Below are 17,888 nucleotides of genomic sequence, written 5' to 3'. Positions count from 1 at the left end.
TGAAGCTTAGTTTTCATGTTATTGAAGACTACCTTGATGTCACTCTATCAAAAAGATTTCGGTTGCTTTGTTTATGTATGCATTACAAAGCTAGATGTTCAATGTGTAGTTTCACAAGTGAGTAGGTTTATCCATACCCAGGGTCCATGTTGGAGTGGATATTTTATACTTTCCTTGGCACTATATATCTTGGTCTATTCTATCCACATCTGATAATTTATGTCTTTTCACAATCGGACTGGGCTAATTGCTATGACATAAGATTGCCACTAGTGTTTTCTTTTTATGCTCAACAACTCATGCATATCTTGGTTGAGCAAGAAGCTGCCTATAGTACTTTCACAACTACAATTGACTGCATTTGGCTTATAGGCCTTTTGATTGATGAGATCTTGGACAAAAGTGTGCCACCACATCTTCATTGGATAGTCAAAAGTGCTTTGGCACTTGCGAGGAACCCAATGTTCCATGCTCGCACAAAGCTCATCGAGGTGCATTATGATTATATTAGGGAAAGACTTTCTGTAGGAGAGGTCAAATTGGCTTATGTGTGTACGCAGGACAACCAATCTAATCTTTTTATGAGGGCTCTGCCTCGTAAGAAGTTCGAAGTTTTTCACAAAGCTTTGGGCTTACTCCCCTTTCTGGACAAATCTCATAGGGTTTGTCCATATTATGGTAGTGATGTGTGTGGCACACTTAAGACCACCGGGGTACTTCTTTATCTCATTAGGAGCTTTTATTCCCCTTGATTGTATATACGTCCATCACTCTAACGCGCATGTCTTATCTTCGAATTAACACACTTAGTAATACTATTTCTTGGATTATGTGCTCTTGAGCTTCTCCCTCTTTGCACGCATTCTCGCAATGATATTTTCAATAGTTTTCATGCACCCCTTGATTCACAAGTATTAAAGCTTTAATTTCCAACTAGTTTGTGAGTTGTCAAGAACACAAATTTGGATCACACAACTAGATTGACACTACATATGGCTTTGACTTGATGCTAATCGAGAATCACAAAGCATGATTCCAAAAGCGGAGGTTACATCCATTTGGTAGACAATCCATTCATAGCATGCAACAAGATAAAGCACAAGATAAATAATAGCAAACATGCAATGGGAGAAAAATTCTCATTAAAGTCTTCGATTTCTTTCTATTCATAACCTTTATGAACTTGAGGGGCTTTGTACTTGTTGGTGAACTAGGTGTCGCTCTATTGGGAGCCATAGAAGCTTTATTATAAAGAGTAGCATTTGATCAACTTGAAAGTTGAAGTACACTAGGGTCATGTGAACATAAGCCACTTGTGGCCATAAGCAAATGTTGTGTAAGCTCTTATTCTTATGAAACAAAGAATATCTCACGAAACCCTTTCAGAAATTTGTTCTCAAGGCATCTAGGGAGTTGCTATAAAATAGAGAAAATATGAAAATGACATTTTCCTTCAATACATTTCAACAAAATGTATTCAAACATTTTGTATATTATGTGGGATCCTTCAAAATTTCCAAAGCATACCAAATGTTTCTTTAAAATTATATGGACATGGGTATAATGGGAATTGCTACATATAATATTTTTAGAAAAAAGACTTTACACTTGTTTTGACCTTGGTAGAATCAGAATTTTTGACTTGTCTTTTCAACAAGAAATGATATACAAAAATGTTCCTCTATGTTATAAGATCTCAAAGATATACTACGTTCTTTGTTTTTGAAAATTACTTGCTGCTAAAGAAAATTTTATAGGAGGCACTAAACCACCATTATGGCTCAAGCCAATTGAATGGCTCAAACACATAGCTAGTTTTAAATCTAAAGAGACATCATCTAGACAATGCACAAAGTTACTCTGAAATATGATACCTAAAGCTCGATCATCTTTAAAGCGACTTGAGCTAGGAAAACTCTACTTTGGATTGTATTGGCACTCTGAAGGTGTAAATGTACCCATCTCCCTACAATTCTTCTTCATGAGATACCCCTTTAGGTTGACTTGTCAGTATGAAAGCCACATCCTTGGTATTTCTTTCACATTGTGAGAATGATAGTCGTGAGGGGCCTTGCCAACTCTTGGTAGTGTCTACCTTATTTACAAGGTTATGATAATAGTATCATCACCACATAAGAGAGAATGAATGCACACGATTGGGTATGATAATTTGATGAAAGAGAGTTAGGCTTGAAATTTAGACATAAGCATAAACACTATGAAGATCAGTGTTTCACAACCTCCTTGCTGATTCAATCTGCAGAGATTGGCTAGCACCTTGCACTTTCATATAGTATGTATCCATAGAGATGAGTAGATATCACCTACATTAAACGGTGATTAAATAGGTTCATTGGTACCTAATGAACATTAATTAATATCCCGAGAAATGTAATGTGATTTAAATATAATGTAATGAGGCTTTAAGAGATTATAAGACTACCATAACTCGTTTTGAATCGTATGCAAAGAAAGGCTAGGCTATGATACCACTTGTGGACATAATTAGGGTGGAAACACTAATGCGGACTTCATTTTGGAGGGAGTTTGCTAAAAAGCCTAAGACTCATCTAACATTGAATAATAAGAAACAATCACAAGTGCTTCCCTTTTTATGGCATTTTGGGCATGTTTTCTACCTTGACATTGAGCATGATTAGACTACTCAATTACCTCCTTGAAGGGTGGAATTAGGTCTTCTTTGGATCTAGGGTAGACCCACTAAAGTAGGGGATAAATTACAACACAATAAGGTGTGATAATAAGAAAATGACCATAGCCTAAGGCTTACATGCTGACTTTACATGCATGGACATTCACACTACGATCTCGTGCTAAAAGCCACACAACTTACATAAGAGGAAATTCTTAATATGCACAAACTGACATCAATTGTGAAGAACTAGCATCTCAAACCTGGCAACAAGAGAGCATGTACTCACATAATAGTGCAACGTCAAATGGCAACCAAAATGTGCAAAAAAGCAGCAATTGCCTAGATTGCATGACACTATGCAATCTCATGCTAAAAGCCACACAAAAAATACCTAGATACATATGCACATTCAATTTGCAAGTTGGAGACCTCGAGTTGTTTTGGTAGCTACGCCAATCACAAATGCTTTGATTGATTGTTTACTAGCTTTTTATGTAACTTCCATGAATGGCAAGGATATTGAATTGGTTACATATATGACGTGGCATTATAGCTAGTGCCTTATATTTAGCTCAAATTCTTTATAGTAGTACTTTCTTGGACAATGCTCTACTACTTGGCAGGGATATGTTTCATGCTTATTTGAAGCATATTTTAGATGGCATGCCCTTCCAACTAGCAAATTCTTTCCTATGCCACAGAGAGACTACTCTACAACCTGGACTTGCTTAAGCTTGTCTCAAGCTAAGCACGTAGTTTATTAACCAATCCCCACCCAGATAATTCCTTTCTAATTAACTTTTGCAACGGTATGATCAAAATGACAACTTTGTGGCATTTCTATGGCAAGACGTTTGTAGGCCCAAAGGCATGGATAGAATGGCTACAGAACCCTGTGTGTTAACTTGTTGGGGGTGCAAAACTTGTATTGCCTCCAATAATCATCGTACTCAATTATCTAACCTAGATATGGCAACAACTTTCTAGAAAGTGATGAAGCAAAACTTGTGTTGCCTTGAATAATCTCCATAAATAACTAGCTACCCTTGCTCGAAAATCGGTTTTTGAACCCTTATTGATGAATTGATATGCTGCCAAGGTTGCTCCGTACGTATGTATTGGTCGATACAATATGGTACATCCATATGGTATGGATTTGTACATTACATACTATATGGATCAGATCACGATCAATTTTCAATTTGAGAGGCAAAGAGATATAGGGTTAGGCAGGGAATTTGATGCTTTTTATGTCGTAAGGGGGTGTTTAAAAGTATGGGACTTGAGATCACATCCAATGCAATGGGTATAGTTCTCGTGTTTTGGATGAAAATGTTTATATATTATTATTTTAGTTGTTAAATGAAAAGGGCACTCCGTATCAATACCTGCCCAAATGGGTATGTACCTTTCCACCTTGGATTTGCAGATGATATAATCATAGATTACTGTAATGAACAACTTTGTCACACTAAGCTCAAAATCAAGTCGTCAAATAGAACAGTTTCTTCCATTTACATAGCCACAATTGATACTGTGACATATCGACTTTGCGAGGCGGCACAAACAATATTGACTTTGCGAGGCGGCACAAACAATAAGGACTTCCATTGATTCACTAGAGCAAAAAGTACAAAATACACAGCCTTCAATGCTCTAGTTCATTCACATGCCTATGACTTTGATAACCAAGGAATAACATCAATGGGCTCCGGAACAGTCTCCTCGGAATCAAGTAGCGATATCAAATTCTTGAAGAACTTGCCACCTCTCTGCCTGAGTGATAGTTGAGCTACTCCTACTGCAGCAGCCCTCCAATCAACATGAGGTTGCTCAAGGGTGCCCCCTACTGGAATCTGCACAGATGCTTTATGTTATACTTTAATCTTTTATGGTTACACATGTGAGATTATACGAATCATTACTGGATATCAAACCAAGCACGGCTATCACTCTCTACATGAAATGAGCTGTGGTACAACTACCATATTGTGGAACATTCAAAATTACACTAAATGTCTTGTTTAACAATGCTTTACCTTCAAGTAGTATCCTTCTGATAAATTCAATCCAAACAGATTGCTGATTGTCGCTGAGGGCACCGCCAAGATCATTTTCAGGGTCTCATCCTTCCAGTTCATAACTCCCCATGTTGCCACTGCAACCTTTCCTGTATGTCAAAAGAAAGACTTAGAACAGCTTATGGACATTAACCCAAGATTGCTAAAGAAGCAGCCTCTTATCTAAAAGGTAGATGGGATTGGCTTACTTTTCGTTTCCAGACTTTACATCTTGGGGGAATGAGATTGATCTAGCAGGTTTAAGCATTATGGAACTTGCAGTATGTGATGCTTTATTGGGAATGATATGGTTCTTCAAGTATTATGACACTATCAATGCTCGAGAGCGACAGGTCCCTTTGAAGCACATGGACGAGGAGAGATTGCTAGACATGAGCTTTGTTAACTGCTCATGTAGGAGCCAAGTAGACTCCAAAATGAAATAAAGAATTGAGGACATGAACAATAAATTTTGTTTCAATGGATATGAATGTATGATAATTATGAAAAGAAATAATGAGTGAATGATGACATAGTATGATGGCCTGCATGCTTGCATCATATTGCGAGATGGATGTTCAATTTGTTGACTTCCCAATCACCTTACACCATGGGGTGTTCAAAGAAAGATTACAAGGCCAAAGAGTCAGATTGGCCAGTTTGACACCTTTCATGCCCCTCAAGCTGAACAGAAGGCATTAGCATTTATTCAACAATTGACACACCCTTCTTTGCAGGAAATTTCATAGAAGCCTCTAGAGTTTTTAGGTTTCTTCTTTCTTGAAGGAAATGCTCAATAATGGCGGTCTATACTTCGTTGCAAGGCCAAGCTCCCTGAACATGGCTTGAATTTAAGAAACTGTTTGCATTTCTATAGCTGACAAGTTCTCTCAGCATCGAACCACTTACTATTTGAAGAAGGAGATACCCTCCAAGAATATGATCATCTTCTTGTAGCCTCATTTTGATTGGTTACTCTTGAAGAACAATTGGAAAAATATTGCTGCGGGCTGTCTCAAGAACTCAAGCACTATTTGCTTACAGAAGGCAACAAGCACTCAACAAATGATAGCCCATGCTCAAGATGCGTACAATCTCCTCGCAGTGAAGATGACTTTTGGAAAGAAGAAGTCCAAAGACCAGCCCAATAATCAGGACCAATTGTCACAAATTTGATGATGTGGCAAGCCTGACAAGCCGGACAACTAAAAGACCAGGACAAAATACGATGACGTGGAAAATTATTGGGTGACTTATTGACGTGGCATTTTGTAACGGAAGAGCACCGCGTGCCAACGGAAAAGAACATACGAGATCTCTTTAAGCACTTCAAAAAAACAGAATGGAAAGAGATGCACTGCACACGAGACACGGAGTGGTGGAGTTCCACCCCAAGAGAGCACTCGCCAAACCCTGGCGCCCCTTTCGGTATTTCTTTATATTGCTTCGACTTAGTACAATGCCAGTACTTCCTGCTCTGCATCTGACCGCGGTAGAATGCAAGAATATGAGCCCTTGGACCATATTTAAAAGCCCTTGGCCATGAAAAGAAGTACACTTGAAAAGCATCCGATCCTAAAAGATTTGATCTCCAAAAGCAAGCCAACCCCAGAATCTGGGAATTCCGTACAGGCCTGCCACGTCTGTAGCTGTCGGCACGTTTTGTGGCAGTGCCATGTCAGCAGGTCAGTGCGAATTGTGGGTTGTCCGTACAGGCCTGCCACATCATCAGCTTCATATGCATTCTTTTTCTAGTGTGTGTGGGTCTTGCTTTAATATTTTGGTCCCCATCGGATGGGGTCCCATAAGTTGATAAGAACTCTCTTAATAATTTGCCCCCACTCGGCAAGGATTTGTAAGTTGGTGAGAAGTTCTGCTTCTATTGCTTCTAGGGTTTAGGCCCCTTGGCCGAGATTTGTAAGTTGGCAGGATCTTCAGTGGCTTGACACGTCAACGGTTTGTGGCATCCCCCCTTCTTGAAAGAAGAGTAATCGTCCGCGATTACAGTATATTTGCAAAACAACTCAGGGTTAGCTCAAAAATATCCGAGGGTCATTCCCAGGGACAATCAGTTTTCTCATTTCATTTTGGACTTTCTGATATTTTGGCGCAATAAAAATAGCCATCTGTTTAGTCATTGAGAACGAGACGTCGTACAGGCATCACGCCAATCTGGTGGGAAATCTGAAGTAGCCGTATCTCGCAAAGTCTACGATAACCACTTTGGTATCTTGTCGGATCCCCCCCGAAAGATGGAGCTACCGTACATCTGTCTCTACATTGGTTGCCACAAACGAATGGCGTGGCATGCCTGAACTAGAAGATGTTTGGCCGGGAGGACACTTGGAGGGTTAACGTTAAAACCTAACCCCAAACAACTTGCAGATTATGGTCGAAAGGTGCAAAGGGGGGTAGGGTTAAAAACCTAACCCTACTAACTTACAGAACCCGACCGAGGGGCCTAAAACCTTTAAAAGTCAGTATGGCCCAAATTTGTGTGAATCATGTAGATGTGGCAACCAATCCCGGGTTTCGTGCTGACTGCTTGACGAGGCATTGTGCGGATTTCTGTAATTTACAAAACAGCCCGTGGGCGTTAGCTTTTGGAACAGAGCTCTTCATGTAACTCCCTTTGGCCAGGGGCCTTTACATAAGTGCTAGGGTCTCTCCTTTTGGCAGATTAGCTTGGAAGCACTCCGAGAGAGAGGACCCTTGGCCATTGTACCTTTGTGAAGAAATAATAAAGAAATACCGGAAGGGGTGCTAGTCTTTGGGGCCAGTGCATCTGTACGCGACGCGTACCATGTGCCAACGGAAAAGAACAGACGAGACAATTTTAAACATTGAAAGAGATGCACGACACACGAGACACGGAGTAGTGGAGTTCCACCCCAAGAGAGTACTTGGCCCAAACCCTGGCGCCCCTTTTGGTATTTCTTTATATTGCTTCAACACTTTACGGGGGGGGGGGTGGGGTGGCTCGGCTCTGCTATGCTCCTGCTCCCGCAAAGATGCTAGAGAGAGAGCCCACCCTCCTAGGCTCAAAAGTAGTACATGAAAAGCATCAACCTAAAAGCAAAAAAACAGCCAACACAAATCTGGAAATTATGTACAATGCCACGTCAGCAAGCTATCAGCGGGATTCGCGGAACCGTACAATGTCATGTGACAGTCAGCGTGATTTGCGGAAGTGTTCGTTCAGCAGCCATGTCATCAACTCCATACGCAAATTGACTTTTTGATGTGTGTATGGGACCGACTTTAATATTTTAATGTCCTTAGGCCCTAGGAAACTTGGGCCCCATCAGACGGGGTCCCATAAGCTGGGAGAACTTTTAAATTGGGATCTCCTTTAATGTTTGGCCCACTCGACGAGGAACTGCAAGTTCGTGGGAACTTCTACTGCTTCTACATCTTCTAGGGTTTAGGCCCCTCGACCAGGATCTACAGGTTGGCTCAGGTCTTCAGTGGCTTGACAAATCAACAATTTGTGACATCCCCCCTTCTTGAAAGAAGAGTAATCGTCCGCGATTACAATAGATCTGCTCAAAAATTTCCGAGGGTCATTCCAAGGGACATTCGGTTTTCTCATTCCAGATCAGAGCTCTCGATATTCCGGCATAGCAAAATTTGCCATCACACTCAGACCGCGCTGAACTTGAACGAGTGTCTCGATGCATTAAAATTACATACCTAGGAAATCTCACCCAATTAGGAATATTCAATGGTTGGCACATCACAATGCAACACAAATGCTCACATATGCATGTTACAAGACCCAACGAACAACGCCGTTGAGCACTCCTCCGAGACAGAGGGTTTGCAGCATAAAGCTACTCAATAACTACCTCGTCACTCTCCCTGCAAATAATATAAAAAAGTCCGGGCCATGAGCTCAAAGGACTGATACAACCAAACACTCCCCATACCATAGCCAGTGTCGCTTGAAGGTTTCAAGCATATAGCTAAACGCTCCCCAAACATCCCGTCTGCGTTGTTCAGAGGTTTTCCAGCATACAATGAAACGGTCCCTAGACATCACGTTTGCATCGTCTTGAGGTTTTCAAGCATACAATGAAACGCTGCCCCGTCGAAGACATTGCTCCTCCTCCCTTGCTGCAGCCAAGTGGGCCGTAGACTCTTGGAGAAAGAAACGAGTAAGGGGAGCAAGTCCAGAGGCCACTCTGTTAGTAGGAGAGTCAAGCGTGTCCAAGCCCGTTGTCCAAAGAGCCACCACTCGCTCTCTGAGCTCGGAGTCCAACAAGATCCTCTCAGGGATGCGTAGCATCGTGCTCCCCCTCCTTTGTCTATTTGTCACCATGAGGATCACTGGTGCATGGTCCGAAAAAGACGTCCCAGCCAAGATGCAAACTGACCCACCCAAGTCACAGATGTGGTCACTAGCATAAAAGCGATCTATTCGAGATAGATTCACTCCTCCCACTCCGCGGTCCGAGCGAGAGAAGGCAAAGCTGTCTGGGGGCCTCACAAAGCCAGAGTGCTGCCAACCTTCAAAGTCATACATAGCCTCTCCCAAGCTGCCAACTCAGCTCCGTGCACAGTAGCATTGCTACTTCCAACCCTGTTAGAGGGATCCTCCAGCATGTTGCAGTCACCCCCAATGCACCATTGCTCTGTATCCAACAGAGACTCTACAATGTGAGACCAAAACTCTGCACGTACACTTGCCACATTGGGCGCATAGATGTTCAGGAAGCCAAAGAGGAGCCCTGAATCTGCATAGTTATCCACTGAGCCCTGCCAGACACAATAATACCTCTGCCCACAATGGCCTGCTGCCAAGAGTCCGCAATAGTCATACATACCCCTCCTTGGATACCACGTGGTCCAAATGTAGCCGACCAAAATGTCTCAAACCGCCCATGCAAAAGCTGATCACATCGTCTAATGCGGCTCTCACAAAGATGATGCTCCTGTAGCATAAGAAGGTCAATCTCTTTGCCCACAAGGGATCGTTGAAGTTCCTGACGCAATCGACCCCGATGACGCTGAAATTGTGGTCCACCTAATCCCTGCACGTTCCATGAGACAATCCTCATGGGGAATGAGAGAGAACTCATGCTACAACAGCTCGCGTAATAAGATATCTAATTTTGTACTCTATTACATAGGGTAGAGAGTTCCTGACTGATCGGGACCACCCGTCTCGTAGGCCTTGGGCGAGCCAAGCCCCCACTTTTCACCCCGCACTCACACAGAGTCTTTGTGTGGCTTAATTACTAACACATTGTTGTTCAACACTTATGGTTCCTTTTTTATATTTCCTCGACACAAGTTCCTTAAGACAATCCCTTCAAATCAGCACCAAAACATTATCTTTCCTAGGAAAAAGTACTCAACAAACAATACTTCATTAAAAATTCCAATGTCCTGGAGTCGTGAGGACCTCCAGGGAGTGTTAACTTCACCCGTTGTCAACTGACTGCCCATACAACCAGTCCATGATCCACCCAATTCCTGGAATAACTCTCCGGGTAAAATCATGTATCCACCGCATCAAAAGCAAGCCATGGACATATCCACTGCATAAAAAGCAAGTCGTGGATTTAGCTCCTGCGATAACTTCGCGAGCTACCGCACTGTGATCAATAGGGGGTTCAGACTAAGTCGACATTAGAATAATGAATGAAATTTGGTTGAGATAGTTTTTCCTAACAACCATTCTTCCTACGTCAAAACAGTCTTTCCATAAAGCATTTATTTCCTATTTAATTTAAACTTAAATTTAGATAAGAACCATTAAAGTACTAATGCTGTTGTCTCAGTTGGATTTTCAACATATTTCGAGGAGTTTAGACATTCCTAAAGTTATCATAATGCAATGCTTATGTAAGTTACAAAATAAAATCAACCCTAACTCATGAATTTTCTCCTCGTTGCTTCGTGAGATAGCCGGATTTCCCTCTCTCATTGGTACTTTACCGTTGGTTACCAAGTTGCTAGTTCCCGCCTCGCGGTCGTTAGCACCACCAAACCGAGTTCTTTTGGGAGCCATTTCTCACTACTAGGATTAGTTCTTTCGAAAAAACGAAGAGACTATGTGTGGTACAAAAATTCCCACAACAACCAATGAGAAAACTTAACAAGGATAGCCTTAATCTTATACTTAATACTAAGCTGATTTTCAAGCTTTCACAACTATAAGTATGCAAGCAACGAGATGATTATGTCTTAATTACTCATAAGATCACACTAAGATTATCATAACCAAGACTTCTCCCATATGTAATATAAGATAAAGATTATTGCACTAACTAGATGCATCTATATATCACACAATGATAGACTATAACCATGGAAATACCAACTGTAGTAAATGATTAACTTCCGCACTATCATACATAAATTATGCATAATTTACTAGTGCAAAGCAGAATTCTAACTATGCATCTTTTAGTATGCAAGATTTCTCATAATTTTGCCTTGATTTCATGGATAAATCAAGGTTTTTATCACCTTAATTATGCCTCAATTTGGGTGCATAACAAAGAGAAAAAGATTCACCATATCTTACAGAATCATAGGTGAAAGAGCTTTACAACATAATTATGCACATGTAGCGCGGATAATGTGTCGTGCTCTCTACAGTGTGGGTGCCCCTCAGTGCAATGTGCGTGACAATCTCACTCAAACAAATGAAAACTCTCTCAAACAGAATGAAACACAGAAACAACGGATAACAACACAAAAACAATGGATAACAACAGAGACACAACAGTGGACCAGAACATGTGGACTCGACTAGCTCCAAGAACCATGTACAGACTCTGATGTGGCAGCACACTCAGCTCCAGCCCAGGACTCACAGGTACAAATGGGGCGTCGAGGCTCAGATGTGCAGGGATGGTGAAGCAGAGCTCTGTGTAAGACTTTCTCTAGACGACTACGTGCAAGATCAGATAGAACTGCCCCAAACACGACTACTCATATGTACAACCATAAGAGCCACCAACGGCCCATAAATGTCCAGCCAACTAAGTCTATCTCCAAACTGAGTGGTGGTGGTGACCTGGCCACGATGTCCACTAGACCACCGTAGGTACCCTACCACGTGTCACTCCCAGCCCAAAGGGTCCGTCCAGTGTGAACCAGACCAACTGTAGCTAACTGTCCAACTGCCTGTCCTGTGAAGTGACACTGTAGCCCTGCTACAGCACAACATACTTTAACTAACAATGATAATTATGTGTATAAACTTATGCTCAATTAAGAAAAAATAGATATACTTAAGAAGCAAGGTGTTCTTTAATCCAACAATGGAAATACAATCAACGGATGGAAACCATCGACAATACCTCACATGGATTATAATAGAGAATAGATTGCTTAATGCTGTAGCCAGCTAGTATAATTAAGCTCAACATAGGAATCCTCTAGAGAAAAGAGGTTATAGAGCAATAGGATTAGCATAAACATAATTTAATCACCCGGTTAAGATCTCCTGTGTGTACTATGTGATGTAGAGAAGGCTTCATAAAAATCCACTCTAGCAGCAGCACTTCTATGCACTATCTTGGGGATTGTGTCACCTCTAGAGAGGGGTGAAACGCTTCTTATATAGCCTCCTAAGGGAGGTTCGATTTGGGAAGGCTTCTTCTAAGGTTGGAGAGTCACCACATGTACAACCAAGGTCTTGCTAGGTATGGGGTTCTCTTGGTGAGGTGTCCAAGGGGTAAGGTCCAATTTCCTCTCTTACACACTCTCCCTCTCACACAAATCAAATGCTCCAAAGAAACGTAGTGCTCCATTTTTTTGAGGTTCTAGAGAGGTGAGGTGTTGGTCAAGCCCATGCTCAATTGCCCATGCTATGCAACACCTCACTCTTGACCCATGCTCCACCTTATCTAGGCCAAGCTTAACCTCCATGCTACACTCTCCATGCTTAACCTAACACTTGTCACAAGACTAGCTATGCACATGACGCATGGCCATACATGATGGAGACACATGCCCATGCATCCCATGACCATGCATGCACATCCACATTCATGCCATACATACCTTAGAAAATGCTAACCTTAAGCTAACTAGACTTATACTAACCCAAATTCAATTCTGAAACTTACTAACTCGAGAGAGACCTGCAGGTAACAGATACGACAATTTGCCATACATAGCAGCTTTCTACGTCCGAATCCTATTTTTAAGGAAACCTGGGTCGGTGTATAGTTTGTCGAGCCGGTCTGTTCTAAACTATACCGGATGTCAAAATTTTTCACAAAAATTGAATTTGACCAGAATTAAAAGTTCTACAAGGATCACAACACAAAAATGACATCTGATCACTGAAACCTGCTAAAAATAGCATCTTTTGCCAAACTGATATTTAGGCTTAAAATTTTACATAGGTAACCCTCTTCTAGGGCAAGTAGAGACCTTACATTGTACCCAACGTGAAAGAATTGAGATGCCCTTATCTCAAGGGTAAGTCTGGGTAATCACTTTGAAGCATTAGTTGATCTTCCCATGTTTCGTCTTCTTCTGGAAAATCCTTCCACTTGACTAGATGTTCGATGACGTTCCTATTCCTTAGTTTCCTTTCCCAAGTCTCAAGGATGTAATCAGGTTGTAGCTCGAGAACGCTTTGAGTAGGAATAATGACTTGTTCTGCATCTACTAGATGATCGGGATTGGGAATATAGGGTTATAACTCCACTGAACTTTTCTGATCCAACTATTAAAGTGGAGGCCTCAAAGCAAATGTTAGAAGACATGGAAGCGCAGACTAAAGCAATTCGCAAGGATATTCAAGCAGCTCAGAACAGACAGAAACAGTATGCAGACAAGAAAAGATCTGAAAGAATTTTTAAGTAAGGGGATAAGGTATTTCTCAGGGTTAAACCTAAGCGGAGTAATCTATCCTTAAGAAAATTCAAGAAACTTAGCCCAAGATACTGGACCTTATGAGATTGTAAAGGTTGTAAGTGACCAAGCTTACAAGTTGCAGTTACCCTCAAACCTTAAAGTTCATGACGTTTTCCACGTGAGTTTGCTTAAACCCTATATTCCCAATCCCGATTATCTAGTAGATGTAGAACAACTCGTTATTCCTACTCAAGGCGTTCTCGAGCTACAACCTGACTACATCCTTGAGACTCGGGAAAGAAAACTAAGGAATAGGAACATCATCGAATATCTAGTCAAGTGGAAGGATTTTCCAGAAGAAGACGCAACGTGGGAAGATCAACTAACGCTTCAGAGGGATTACCCAGACTTACCCTTGAGATGAGGGTATCTCAATTCTTTCACGTTGGGTAGAATGTAATGTCTCTATCTACCCTAGAAGAGGGTTACCTATGTAAAATTTTAAGCCTAAATATCAGTTTGGCAAAAGATGCTATTTTTAGCAAGTTTCAGTGATCATATGTCATTTTTGTGTTGTGATCCTTGTAGAACTTTTAATTCTGGTCAAATTCAATTTTTGTGAAAAATTTTCAAAAATAGAAAATCTTTGATCCCCGGTATGGTTTACGATCGATCGGCTCGACAAACTGTACACCGACCCAGGTTTCTTTAAAAATAGGGTTCGGACGCAGGAAGCTGCTATTTATGGCAGGTAGTCGTATCTATTACTTGCAGGTCTGTCTCGCGTTAACAAGTTTCAGAATTGAATTTGGGTTAGTATAAGTCTTGTTAGCCTAAAGTTAGCATTTTCTAAGGTATGTATGGCATGAATGTGGATGTACATGCATGGGCATGTGTCCCCATCATGTATGGCCATGGGTCATGTGCATAGCTAGTCTTGTGACAAGTGTCACGTCAAGCATGGAGAGTGTAACATGGAGGCTAAGCTTGGCCTAAATAAAGTGGAGCATGGGTCAAGAGTGAGGTGTGGCTTAGCATGGGCAAGTGAGCACGGGCTTGACCAACATCTCACCTCTCTCGAACCTCAAAAAAATGAAGCGCTAGGTTTCTTTGAGGCATTCGATTTGTGTGAGAGAGAGAGAGAGTGTGTGTGAGAGAGGGAATTGGACCTTACCCTTGGACACCTCACCAAGAGAACCCCATACCTAGCAAGGCCTTGGTGGTATGTGTGGCGACTCTCCAACTTTAGAAGAAAGCCTTCCCAAATCGAACCTCCCTCTAGGAGGCTATATAGGAAGGGTTTCACCCCTCTCTAGAGGACACAATCTCCAAGATAGTGCAAGGAAGTGCTGCTGCTAGAGTGAATTTTTGTGAAGCCTTCTCTACATCACATAGGACACAAAGGAGATCTTAACAAAGGGTAATTAAATTATGTTTATGCTAATCCTATTGCTCCATAGCCTCTTTTCTCTAAAGGATTCCTATGTTGAGCCTAATTATGCTAGCTGGCTATAGCATTAAGCAATCTATTCTCTATTATAATCCATGTGAGGTATTGTCAATGTTTCCATCCGTTGATTGTATTTCCATTGTTGGATTAAGGAACACCTTGCTTCTTAAATATATCTAATTTTTCTTAATTGAGCATGAGTTTATGCACATAATTATCATTGCTAGTTAAGGATGTTGTGCATAATTATGTTGTAAAGCTCTTTCACCTATGATTCTCTAAGATATGGTGAATCTTTTTCTCTTTGTTATGCACCCATATTGAAGCATAATTAAAGTGATAAAAACCTTGATTTATCCATGAAATTAGGGTAAAATTATGAGAATTCTTGCATAGTAAAAGATGCATAGTTAGAATCTTGATTTGCACTAGTAAATTATGCATAATCTATGTATGATAGTGCGGATGTTAATCATTTAATACAGCTGGTATTTGCATGGTTATAGTCTATCATTGTGTGAAATATAGATGCATCTAGTTAGTGCATTAATCTTGATTTCATATTACATATGGGAGAAGTCTTGGTTATGATAATCTTAGTGAGAGTTTATGAGTAATTAGGGCATAATCATCTTGTTGTATTCTTGAGTTAGCTTGCACACTTATAATTGTGAAAGCTGTGTAAATTAGCCTAGTATTAAGTATAAGATTAAGGCTATCCTTGTCATGTTTTCTCATTGGTTGTTGTGGGAATTTTTGTACCACACATAGTCTCTTCGTTTTTCCAAAAGAACTAATCTCGTTGTATTCTTGAGTTAGCTTGCACACTTATAATTGTGAAAGCTGTGTAAATTAGCCTAGTATTAAGTATAAGATTAAGGCTATCCTTGTCATGTTTTCTCATTGGTTGTTGTGGGAATTTTTGTACCACACATAGTCTCTTCGTTTTTCCAAAAGAACTAATCCTAGTAGTGAGAAATGGCTCCCAAAAGAACTCGGTTTGATGGTGCTAATGACCGCGAGGCGGAAACTAGCAACATGGTAACCAACGGTAAAGCACCAATGAGAGAGGGAAATCCGGCCATCTCATGAAGCAACAAGGAGGAAATTCATGAGGTAGGGTTGATTTTATTTTGTAAATTACATAAGCATTGCATTACGATAACTTTAAGAATGTCTAAGCTCTCCGAAATATGTTGGAAATCCAATTGAGACAACGGCCTTAGTACTTTTATGGTTTTTATCTAAATTTAAGTTTAAATTAAATAGGAAAGAAATGTTTTATGGAAAGACTGTTTTGAGGTAGGAAAGAATGGTTGTTAGGAAAAACTATCTCAACCAAATTTCATTCATTATTCCAATGTCGACTTAGTCTGAACCTCCTATTGATCACAGGGCGGTAGCTCGCGAAGTTATCGCAGGAGCTAAATCCACGACTTGCTTTTCATGCGGTGGATATGTCCATGGCTTGCTTTTGATGCGGTGGATACATGATTTTACCCGGAGACTTATTCCAGGAATTGGGTGGATCATGGACTGGTTGTATGGGCGGCCAGTTGACAACGGGTGGAGTTAACACTCGCTGGAGGTCCTCACGACTCCAACATTGAAATTTTTAATGAAGTATTGTTTGTTGAGTACTTTTTCCTAGGAAAGATATGTTTTGGTGCCGATTTTTCTTGATTGAAGGGATTGTCTTAAGGAACTTGTGCCGAGGAAATATAAAGAAGGAACCCTAAGTGTTGAACAACAATGTGTTACTAATTAGGCCACACAAAGACTCTGTGTGAGTGCGGGGTGGAAAGTGGCCGCTTGGCTCGGTGTGCCAAAGCCTACTAGATGGGTGGTCCCGATCAATCGGGAATTCTCTGCCCTGTGTAATAGAGTACGAAATTAGATATCTTATTACGCCAGAGCAACAGGAACTCGGTGTACGTGCCTCTGAAAGCTACGGGGAAAAAGGCACCGAGGTTTCTTCTCCTCCTGGAAGATGAGATTAGGACCGATAGTACGTAGTTATGCTTCCCCTATGGGGCGGAGCTAGATTCCTTTCACTGGTGGCTTGGACTCAACTCACTAAGTGATGAGAGACCATCCACTTGTTTTCTTCTTAGCCAATTTTTGTTTGCTTCCGCATAGGATCTAGAAACCGTCAAGTGTCCTCCAGTTCCATCAAGGTGAGATCGGGAGGAGAGCGTCCCCGAGATAAGCGTGACTGGAAAGACTGTCTAGCCCAGGCCCAAGAAGAGCGTGCCGTGCACAGGGAAACCTCCTTTGTCTAAGAGTCCTCATGTATGTATACATAGCATGGTGGGCTCTGCGTGTCAGCAAAGAAGTGTACCACAATGTGTCTACATCCTGCCGAGTCTGGAGGTGTGTCACAAATGGGTGACGTGGCATGTTCCTCGACAAGCGCCGACAGACTGACATGGTAGGTTGTACGGACTGCTGTACGGCAGTTCCGGATTTTCCGTCGCAAAACGCGCTGACAGTGTTGACGTGGCCTGCCATACGGATTTTCTTGCTTTTGCGCTAGCTGAAGTCTACGCTGGCTGAATTGGCAGCTTTTGGATAATTGCTTTATTTTAAAAGCTTTTAAAAGATGAATGCTTTTGGGGCTTTGCTTTTGGGCATCCCTTGTACCAACAAATAAGTGGGCAGGGCCTTACTTCTCAGAGCATCTGGACGCAGAGTTTGAGAGTGAGCACCTACCCACTCTCTTGTACTTTGAACACAGATTAATACAAAAAGAAATACCGAAAGGGACGCCAGTCTTTGGGGCCAATATCTCTAGGCATGGAACTACGCCGGGCCGTGTCGACTCAAGTGTGAATTGTGAACTGTTTTGAAGTAAATCTCTGTTGTGCCGCGGTAGAATCGTGACTTAGGGTGTCCA

General features: G+C 41.4%; 1 protein-coding gene across 3 annotated transcripts in view; it reads right to left on the bottom strand.

The window, feature by feature from the left end:
- Positions 1-4,086: 4,086 nt before the first annotated feature.
- The window catches only part of LOC147448598 (uncharacterized), a 183,313-nt gene continuing 169,511 nt past the window's right edge, over positions 4,087-17,888 (bottom strand). For all 3 annotated transcript variants that reach the window (XM_086521165.1, XM_086521166.1, XM_086521164.1), the window contains 2 exons: positions 4,696-4,826; positions 4,087-4,512 (listed from right to left, as the gene is read on the bottom strand). In XM_086521165.1, the coding sequence (XP_086377291.1) occupies positions 4,330-4,512; positions 4,696-4,826 (314 nt within the window). In that variant the 3' untranslated portion in view covers positions 4,087-4,329. The remainder of the gene's footprint in view (positions 4,513-4,695; positions 4,827-17,888) is intronic.

Source organism: Adiantum capillus-veneris, chromosome 10 (genome assembly GCF_014529385.1).
Source record: "Adiantum capillus-veneris isolate H3 chromosome 10, ASM1452938v2, whole genome shotgun sequence".
In the NCBI taxonomy this organism is placed as follows: Eukaryota; Viridiplantae; Streptophyta; class Polypodiopsida; order Polypodiales; family Pteridaceae; genus Adiantum; species Adiantum capillus-veneris.
This window is presented reverse-complemented; position numbering and strand designations above follow the sequence as displayed.